The following is an 11,008-nucleotide window of genomic DNA, read 5'->3' on the forward strand; positions in this document are numbered from 1 at the left end:
TATAATTCAATTAGAATTCCTTATTGTATTTCAAACTATAAATAAATCATTGAATGGAGAGGTTTAGATTTGATGAGCCAAATGACACAGGGACTGTCAATATTTAAAACTTAGATAAAAAAATCACTCTCCAAGGTGTCTCCAGAGTAAATCCATTGCTTTTGTTCCAAAGAAACTTGACTTTATAAAAGGGGCACTCAAATTTCAAAAGGGAGCCCCAACTTGTCCTTTAGAGTTGAAAGATCATTAAGTCAGAAGTGTGTGTTTTTAACGCCAGAGTTCTAGTAATTTTGACTAAAGGTTTGGCATTGACAATCCAAATCTAAAATACAGTAACTCAGTACAAAGTGCAATGAGTGAAATTCAGTAGGGAACCCACTGTCCCCTTCTTAATGCGCTAGTGATGTCAAGAAAATGGACTTTTCCCCTCCAGGGTGGGGATGTCTTTGGCTTCTCCCTTTTGATATCAGTGGACAGGCACATTTTCTAATATTGCTTCTGAAAGACAAGAAACCTCTGAATTTATTGAGGGGATTGTAAAATTATCTTATGATTCTTCTTTATTTGGAGGAATGCCCTTGAGATCAATTATGTACAGAGTTAGAATTTCCAAGTCCTTACATACGCATGATCTCACTGACCGCAGAGATGCTGACATGCAGGACCAGCCTCACTATCCAGGCAATACCGCTCAGATGCCATGGCATCCGGACTTGGCCCTTCCTTCCTCTTCTCTTGCTGGCCTGCCTGAAATTTAATCATTTTCCTTACAATCAGTCATATACGAGTAAAAAGGGAGGAAAGAAAAGGAGAAGACATTCAGGCTGATCACATTTTAAAAATGTATGGAGTTCTTTCGAAAAAAGTGGGGATATTAAAACTGCTAGTTGAATTAAGATTCTAGAGAGTAGAGGTATTAATTGAAGTGATTTGAATAATGTCAATGTTTGTGACTTCTTCAAATTATCTTTATTCTACAACACCCAATCAACATAATTATTTTATGATCGTTATTTCACTTATTTGGTCCCGTGCACCAGAGACGATGACTCCCATTTCTACAGGTGAAGGAGGACATGGAGGTGACGCAGACTCGTCCAAGCGGAGGTCGGGGCTGGACACCAAATCATTCGATCCCCAGTTTATCTCCCATTTCTTGTGTACACAGAGCCTCATGGGCTAATACAACAGCAAGCCTGGGTGGGGCTTGAAAATTTCAAAAATTGATGCTGTGGCTGTAGCTGCAGGTGCCACGGACCATCCGGCTTTGCACGAGAGCTACTTCCCTTGGCCGAAAACCCACAGAGCTGGGTCACTGCCCTCTCCACCCCAGCCCCGGCCTCACCGTCAGCAGGTCACCACTAACAATGTCCGCAACTGGTCACACATACCACATATATGACGTAGGAACTAACCCGTTTTCCTACAAGTCACCTTGTTTTAGGCTCTACTTGAGCTAAAATACTGGATCGCTTTTCTCGATGTATTAAGCGAAACGAAGAGCACAGGACAGCCAGTGAAACTCTCCCCAAGTCTCTAACCATCCAAGCGCCCACTTACGGGCCCGTGTACGATGTAAAACCTCCAGGGACTTCTCCCTCCCCAGAGCCACCAGCTCTCTACTCGCATTCACCAGCACTTTCCCAGCCTTGAAATGAGTCAGTGATTTGCTCTTCTTCCCTAAAAATAAGTGACTGTCCTTACCACGCTTACCAATACTTTCTTCAACGAATTCCTTCCTTTTCATTGCAAACTAGGTCACTCAAAATGGGCAGGTCACTCAAAATGGGCATTATCCGGTTAACTTTTTTTTTTTTTTTCAGATGACTTGGAAACAAAGAAGCCAGGCTTACTGCGAACCCCCCACCCCCAAACACACCAAAATCTTGTGACCCATTACAGTCTACGTTAGGCCCGACTAGCGCACACAGAACAGCTGCAAGAAATGGATTACTGACAGTGGTTAGCGAGGAGCATCGTGGTCTTACCTATGCACACTAGATCCATAAAACCATACATGCCATAGCAGATCTGAAAAAGGATGTCCTTCCTCTGCCACACGGCATAGGGGCTGAAGGCGGACCAGAGCAGCCAGGTCACACTCGCTATTAAGAACAGGGATCCTAGGATTACAGCAATCATCTGAACTTTTTCAACCAGTGTTATAGAAATGCTTTGCCACTAAAAGAAAAACAGAGGCATGTAAGAAAAAAGGTGCTGTGGATAATTAAAAAAGAAAAAAAAAAAACATTTCAGCCCGTGTTTCCCTTCATTAGACCCTTTCAATCTGATCGCCCCCAAATTAATTTTTCCATTTCATCCAGACTATACAAAATAGACAAGCAGATAAGGATTAATGAATTGCTTAACTTCATTATTTTCAGTAATTCACCATTCTGCAGGTTTAATCTAGTTTTATTCCAGATAACAGGACAGAGTGCAAATGGCTGTGGAATATTCGGTTCCTGGGAATCACATTATCTTTCATGCATGCATGAAATTAAATATATTCTGATGATATGTGATGAGAACTCCTCTGCTTGGAAATTTATTTCACTCTCAACACGTTAATGACAAAAAGGGAATCAGCTTTTGATTTTACCCAAAAGTATGAAAAATAAGTGCTATAAGAACATCAGCGGAAAAAAAAAAAAAACTGTTTCAGGCAATACACAAGAATAACTATATGCATTGCATATCTGGTACTGATGCATTTCTTATATCCAGAAATCATTACAACTTTTCAATACCTAATGGGTAATCCATGCAGTTGTTTTTGTCAAGATTTAGAATTTGTACACAAATCAAATATCTTTGAAACTCACAACCTGTACAAACCCACACTTTTTGAAGGAGAGAATACACGATGTCTCAAGTAGCAATATATTTGAGAGGATTTACAGCAGAAGTGAGCAAACATTTTTCAAGGGTGTTATCAACCTGAGAGAATTAATTAGTCGTGTTCTCACTTTTGCATCTTGTTACCGAGACAGTAACACAGCTAGAATTCTAATGCAGCCTGCCAGTAAACAATGAAACTGGAAACAACCTGCAGAGTCTCGTTCTGGATGAAGAGTCCACGTTGCTGGTCAGAGCACTCTGATCTACTGACTAACCCGAGGAACAAAATGGGCTCGGAGCCTCAGCACCCACTGGATAAATCTGGCATTTCCTTAAACTCTTTACTTACCATAAGTCCAAGAAATACAACCCCACTGGCAAGTGTCCCTGATGTGTGCAAATGTCACTGTCCTCTGTCCCTCAGTGCCTCTCTGCCTCTCTCGCCGTCAGTAATTCACACGCAACATTTTAATACGCATCTGACCTTGCATATCTGTGCATATGGCTGGAGTCCACACTTGGTAAAGATCAAAATGTCTTTTAAGTAATTATTTCATTCTCTAACATTTGGCTCTTACAAAACAGAGCCAACTAACAAAGTTTGGTGGAATTCTACAAAAACAGTATTTCCGATCACTTTAATCTGAACTTTCACTTCTTGAAAAATGTGTCTTACCTGTACCGTTCAGGATAAAAATGACTAGTCAGTATTATTCCACATTACATGGGAATCAGTGTTGTATCTCAGGATTGCCCTGAAAGTGTTTTTTGCTAACTTCCTGGTTAAGTTCACATTGCCAGGCACTTGCAGTTTAAGTCCTTGTACAGATTCATTTTGATGTTCATTAAAATCTGCATTAAGTACGAGATGGAAAACGTCCAGCTGACATCCCTCCTGGATGGCCACGATCTCGCCCACCGGACAGTTGCTGCTGACAATTTATCGCACATCACCGAGATGAAAACAGCACACTTTGAAATGCAGGAGGCAGCGTGGCCACGCTCTGTGTGTTTCACGTCCAGCGGCTGACCACACGCTGGTGGCAGGCCTGGGCCTGGCTCAGAGAGGGTGGGCAGTCAAGAGGGTGAGGAAGAGTCTCAGGAATGGCCTTTCCCGAGATCTTGTTCCCTCCTGCATAATCTTTTATGCCCACTCACTATCTGATTTTAGTGGAAAGAAATCTAGGCCCTTGCTATTAGACAAGTGGCTACATCTAGCTTCTATGAGGTTTACTAAGGAATTGACCCAAGACTGTGGCCTGCCAATCCTGTGGCAATATGGTGACCATGGACACGGGCCTCTGCACAGCTAGACTTGGGAGGACAGGCAGGGGCGGCTGGATGTGGCAGAGGAGTCTCCTGGGACAGGGAAATGGGGGTGGTCCATGTCTCCAAGTGAGCGGGATGCCAGGGCCGGGGGCTCTTACCACATATGAGGTATAGCAGCTCCTTGCCAGGGAAGGTGACAGGGGAATGTTCAGGCTTGTGCAAAAGATTTTTTTCTTTAAGATTTTATTCATTTTTATGTAGAAGAACTGGGGTACAGGCCAGAGGTGCAGGGGATTAGAGGATTCACCAGAGACAGCAGGGAGCAGAACAGGCAGATCTACTGAAACACACTGCTGAGGGGAGCAGCAGGGAGACAGGAGAGGTCTGCTGTGCCATGTGGGTCACTCCCTGGCCGGGGATCGAACTCGTGCTGCCATGGCTGCCGATTCCTTCATAGTGCTGAGACTTAACCCCTTGAGCCACCAGCGAGGCCCAGGAAGAAGAAATATTGATGCTTCTGACTTGCGTTGGCGGCTCAGCATTTGAAAACTCAAATCCCTGGCAGTTTGGAATCAATATGTTTATAATTATGTCAGGACAAACAAGGGGAAGAAAAAGAACAGCCTTTGATGGCTACACACTGGGGAGCTTTGTTATTTACTTTTATCATAGCAACTATTTTTTGGTGTGGATAAAAGTCATTTGAGGTTTAGAGCTTCCTTCAAAGATGGATAAACTGTTGGACATCTATCGTCATGGGTTTCCGAAAATTGCTGGCTTTTCATCACTCCGTTAATAATACCAACACGTGAGCAGAGATGTTCTTTCTATACTGATGAACCTTAAAATGAACCATCTCCCTGAATAGCTAACGAGGACAGACTATTATTGAAATCCAGATGATTAAGCTGATTATGAACACTAATATCATCTTGGTGATTCCGTTGCCCACTCTATTCTGTTCTTCCTTCATTTTACCATTATGTGCAAACATGGGCTTGTTCACTTTCTTCTCTAGGAGAAAAATGCCACTTTCTACCCTGAGGAGACCCCCTCCCAGTGAGTCCTGCCTGGATCATTATCTAAGGCTCAACTTCCTAGCTGTCTTAGTGGACCATTAGCTCAGACAATAACACAGAGGATTCTCAGGCACTTCTTTTCCACCCCAGTGGTATCCAGGGCCTCGATTTGGCTTGTAAAATATTCTGAACCTTGAATAAAATTTGTCAACTGCTGAATAGACTTTTCTCCTGCAAAACTTGGTATCAAGATTAGTTTTTCATTTACACTCCCCCTTCAAGTCTGAAAAGCAAAGTACTAGCTCAATAACCAGAGTGGCTGTAAGTAATTTCCATGACACTGGAATTCATGGGGTTCTTATCTTCCTAGAAAGATACTTACTTCCACACAGAATTTGGGGCCTATTGTTTCTAATGAAAGTGGGATGGAGTCGCTCCTCCTCAGGAAGTTCCTCACATTTAGCACCCTGAAGAAACGTGGGAATAGACACAGCCTCAATCACATAAGCTACCGTGTAAGGACTGATGTGTGCCAGGCACTCTTCTAAGTGGTCACACAGACTGACGCATTGAGTCCCCACAACTTTGAGGGGGGTACTTTGACAGTCCCCAATTTACGGATATGTGGCCTGAGGCAGAGGCAAAACAACTTGTCCCAAGTCACCTCTGACTGAAGCTGAGTTCTGAGCCCGCAGGTTGGTTCCCAGTTCCCGCTCTGACTGACACTGTGTAAGGATTCCCCTGGCCTCCAGTGACAATGGAGTAGACATGCCCACAGTATTTCGGGCATAAAGCTTCAAATCTGTCTTCTCTGGGCTGCCTGGCGGCCCTCGAGCTCTGAGTCACTGCCTGCTCCTCTGTGGGGCTCCATGTCCACAGGCTTAGTGCCCGGAGACCTTCCTCACTGGACCGGACACTGGCCCCATCCAGGAGGGCTATGGGGCAGGGTGAGAGGCACCTTGGGGTCCCCAAACTGGGGATCGCCCTGTTATGAGAGGCTACGTATTTGACTCAGCACATGAACCCAGAGCCTGGCACATAATTTTCCAGGACGTATGATGAGGGGTGTTGGACATCTCAAAAAAGAGAGGGAAGAAGGATGGAAGGAGAGGAAGGAGAGGGAGCAAACCAGTGGAAGAGGGTAGAAAGGGAGGAGAAAAGAGGCTGGAAAGGACCAGCGTTATTTGATTTCCTTTTATCTATTTCCTCTTATTTTCTCAAATGCCAATCAGTTCACAGTGACCTCTCTGAGGCAGAACAGGAGTTTAACACAATGGCCATGGCCCCTCTCCCCTCACCCAGCATTCCTGAAAAACAGCCCGGCACATTTCAGAACAAAGTGACTCAAGCCCTATTAGGTATCTCACCTGGGCCAGGTGTCCCCAGTTGTCACCTGTTCTGTTAGCTAACTGGCTTGGGGGTCAGGTGCTTCTGATAAACAAAATTGTCCAAACCTCCTTATCCCCTGCAGTAAATTCCTGCCCCTTTTGTTAAGCAAATCTGGCCCAAGCCCATTCTCTCCTCTGTAAATTGCCGCCCCTTTTGTTACACAAAACGAGTCAAAACCCACCTAGGATCCCCTCGGTGAGCCTCCCACACCCTCAAACTAAGCAGCCGCCCTAAGTCCCCTGGTGGAGTTCTCCTGGAACCTGCCTCACCCAATCCCAAGGGTGCACCATCACTACCTACAATAAAGCTTCCTTTCTAGCTCACCTCACGGACTCCCACAGTGAGTTCTTTCCTATGTAGAGTCAAGAAGCTCAGGGTCACTAGGTACCCCGGGCCCCAGCACCACCTTGCCCTTTGCACTCCAGCATGCAAGGGCTTTTCTCCCCACTTTTCACTGGATGAAACCTCCTGCATCTGTGATTGACTCCAAAGGCCAACTCTTCTGAAGAACCTCCTTTCTGTCTATCACCCACTGTTTATACTTGTGTCTGTGAGGATTTCTTCCAAATAGTTGCTGTTTTCAAATCCAGACTATCCATGAGTTACAAGTTTGATAACAGAAGAAGCTGAGTCTCACCCCTCTACACTAAACACTAAACAGCTGGACATTCATTACATGCTTGAAACACACCTATACCTGTCTTTAGTTTCTATCTGCTCTGTGTGACAGATTAATATTCTATCTTTGCTTCCACGGCAGACTTCCAGCTCTGACCAAGACATCAGTGAGTAAAGAAGGCAGGGTTTAGGGCCTCCCTAAATCTAGGGGTGAAGTCTCAGATCTACTACCACAATGGCCCACAGTGCCAGTCTGAGTTTGATCCCCAGCTAGGACGTGACCCATATGGCACAGCAGGCCTCTCCTGTCTTCCCGCTGCTCCCCTCAGCAGTGCATTTCAGTAAGTCTGCCTGTTCTGCTCCCCACTCTGTCTCTGGTGAATCCTCTCACCCCCACACCACCCAAACTTGAATTCTCTCCCAAACATGTCTTCTCTTACTTCTCCCTGCCTGCTTAAATAGACACATCCTATATTTGCAGAAAACCCAAAGGACATAATGTACCTCTCTAAAGGCCGCTGTGGATGTAGGGATGGCAGAGATAAATGTGCCCTGTAACTTTATAAACTGCACCCTCAAATACTGCTTGACTATGAACATGTTCATTAAGTGAATGTTAACATAAAGAAATATTACTCGGCCATCAAAAAGATAAACTCATGTCACTTGCCTCAACATGGATGGAGCTGAAAGGGATTATGCTCAGTGATCCAAATCAGAAGGAAAAAGAAAAACAGCACATGGTTTCACTCATAGGAGGAATATAAGGAAATCAAACAAGGGATCAGGAAAGACAAAACTAGCAGGCAAAAGAGAAATTGGAGACATTCAGCAGGGGAAGGGAAGGGAAGAACAAAGAGATGATGGTGATGGTTCATGGATGACTTTGTGTTGGGGATTACACAGGAGAGGCACAATGATGTAAATAAAGAAATAAATACAGTCTCAAGGAGTTGCACTAAAGGTTCAGCACAGTAAGGAGGACACAAAGAGATAGTGAGGCCAGTAAAACTGGAAGTAGGGTTATTTCTGCACTCCAAGGCAAGGTTCACTGACCCCAGAGAGCGATGAGGTCAGAGAAGTCATGCTGAGGGAAGGGTAAGAGGGGGTTTTATAGGCCGAGGTAGGGGAGAGAAACGGCCAGGTAGAAAATGGTGTCAAGGAATTGAACTCATTTTAAATCTGCCCAGATTTGTTTTAACCGGTAGTGACAAGCAAGGTGGTGACAGACAAGTCATGAGGTGTTGGCTCCCAGTATCTGCTTCTGCTTGGGGCAGCTGCTCCTTCCCTGTGCCTATGTTTGGCTGGTGCCTGACCCTTGCATTTCATCTCTTTAATGATATGAATAAAGTCTGAAAGCTATTAAACGCACCCACATTGGAAATGACTGCACATTCTCTTCATACATAATTGTTGAGAGATGCGCCGGGGCAGGTCCCCCAGTCCTACAGAGACTCAGGCAAGGCAGGTGGCTCAGGACTGGGGATGCTGTGGTGGCAGGTGGGGGAGGGGGGGGTCCATGTTAGGGCGGGGCTCTTCCTGAGAAATTAGGTGACTCTCCAAACACCCTGCTGTGAAACCAAGGCAACACTGCTCGTCCTTACCAGTGGCAGCTAACAAACACAGGTTTACTGCTACCTTCAGAGAAGAGAGGATGAAAGGGCAAGCTAGGCATTTCCACTAGAGAGCCCAGACTCAAGGTGAGACGAGAGTCCCTCCCTGGTATAAATCACTTCCAGTAGTAAGATAAGGACTTGAGGAAGGCATACACTCCCCACCAAGCCTCCAGGAAGCCATTTAGAATGATTTTCCTGTCACACCATTGTCTGAAAGAGTTAATGTAGCCTCCCAATTTAGAGCTCAATTTCCTCCCTGAAAATAAAACGTGCTCAGAGGGAAAGAGGCTGAACTCAGAGAAAGTAGATTCATTCAGAGTGCATTAAATCATTCAGCCTGCAGTACTGTTTCATCTTTGTTTTTACAAGGCAGACCAGTTATGAATCATAAGCTAATAGATTTGTATACGATGATTTATAGCATGCAGGATGACAGTTGGGATTACTTGCCAGTGTCACAGGAGAGAACAGCTGCTCTGAAGAAGCGTCTTCTCCAGAAAAATGAATTCAGCTAAAACTTATTTTCAATCATCTTTAGATGGTGTTTAAATTGAGCCACTGAAGTTGGGATTGAAACGCTGGCAAAAGACATCACAATGTGTAATCAATTTGCCATGAGTACACAACATTCAGTTAATTATATGTCCATTGTTTTAGAGTTGTATCTCTAGGTTGCATGTTAAAAGTGATTTCAAGGTTTGGTATGCATCCTCTCTGCTCTAAATGCATCTTTTAAAAAAACGATCCAAGCTGAGATAAAAGGCAAATAAAAAGGGAAATTTCTTTGCCTGAGAAAGGTGGGAGCTCTAAACAACCTCGAGAAAATAATTAGAAAAGCATGGTGCTGCTTCTTTGAAAAATCGATCAAATTCCATCAAGATGAATCAAGAAATAACAGAGGATATACTGACTGATTCTGCAGATGAAGTGTTGTAAAGGGGATATCATAAAAGATTGTATGCCAATTAATTAAATAACAAAAAGGTACTAGATAAGTTCTTTAAAAAAATCAGTTACCAAAACTGACTCAAAAAGGAATGGAATGTATGAAGAATCCTATATAAAATAAATTGAATTTGTCATCAAACGTTTTCCACACAACAATGAACAAATATCTGCAGGACTAGATGGTCGCACAGGAGAGCTTATGGACAAAATGCCAATATTACCTTAATTCTAGAAAATAATGAAACATTTCTCCATTCACTTTACAACACTAGCAAAACTGATACCAACACCTGATGAAAAATCCAAGACTAATATTCCTTATGAACATTTTTTTAAATCTTATTTCCCTTGGCGTTCCCCCTACAGTCCCATCTCTGTGTCGCAAACAGCAAGAGTTCATCTTTTTTTATACGTTATACAGCTGAGTAGTATTCCACTGTGAATGTACGCACTCCCCTATTTCTGGGCAGATCGACATGTGCTTAAGGCTTGAACACTGGAGTGGCCAAGTATCCAGGACTCAGCTGAGTCTTCATGTAAGTTTAGAAAGTTTGAAAAGAATCCAAACTGAAGGTTGGGTTATCGAGTGACAAGCGAGACTGGGAGAGCCCAGGGAGGTGGGAAGCTGAGAGGGAGAGGCGTGTGTGAATCACCGGGCCCAGGACACTAATTACGTAAGATGGGCCTTCCGAAGAATCCTGCTAATGGCACCAGGCCTTTATCCAGATGCCAGCTCGTTGGAATGAGGATCCTGAAGACGGCCCTACCTGGCTGCCTTCAGACTCACAGGCAGATGGTAGCTCCGAGATCTTCTCAGAAGAAATGAGCACCTTGATTGGAGGGTTTTGTCTAACAGAAATATTTCTCAAATGACTAGGTATTAACTAGCATAAGTAACAGCTTTTTGAACTGAGAAATGTTAATTTAGCAATGCCAGGGTATGGAAGCTATGTAAGGTAACAGATTCTGGATTTCCCCAAAGAAAAACATATTTATTCTGCCATTCTTCCCCGCAAATTCTTCTAGAACCACCCACATCTCATGTCTCAAAGTTATTGATATTTCTTGTTCAATTGCTCTAATTATTATAGTTTTTCACACTTGTCACCAGGTTGTTGAGATTTAATATATAAAAAATATGGTAGCTCTTCAATGTTCAAGAGATTTTCCTGCCATTTTCCTCTCTCGTGTGCTCGTGTAACAGAAGCAGGCGCTATCTGTTATTCCTACTGGAGAAATTTGCCCCAAGTGCCAGCTGTTGGTAGTCAGTCTTAGGAACTAGATTTCGTCCCCTAAGAATCAAGAGTG

General features: G+C 43.9%; 1 protein-coding gene across 1 annotated transcript in view; it reads right to left on the bottom strand.

Moving 5' to 3' along the window:
- MARCH11 (membrane-associated ring finger (C3HC4) 11) overlaps positions 1-11,008 on the bottom strand; it is a gene marked incomplete at its 5' end in the record, with an annotated part of 94,245 nt that overhangs the window by 19,142 nt on the left and 64,095 nt on the right. Inside the window, one exon of the mRNA XM_012721749.1 lies at positions 1,989-2,181. Within this exon, the coding sequence (XP_012577203.1) occupies positions 1,989-2,181 (193 nt within the window). The remainder of the gene's footprint in view (positions 1-1,988; positions 2,182-11,008) is intronic.

The sequence above is a fragment of the Condylura cristata genome, unplaced genomic scaffold (genome assembly GCF_000260355.1).
Source record: "Condylura cristata isolate star-nosed mole 26May11 unplaced genomic scaffold, ConCri1.0 scaffold00007, whole genome shotgun sequence".
Lineage (NCBI taxonomy): Eukaryota > Metazoa > Chordata > Mammalia > Eulipotyphla > Talpidae > Condylura > Condylura cristata.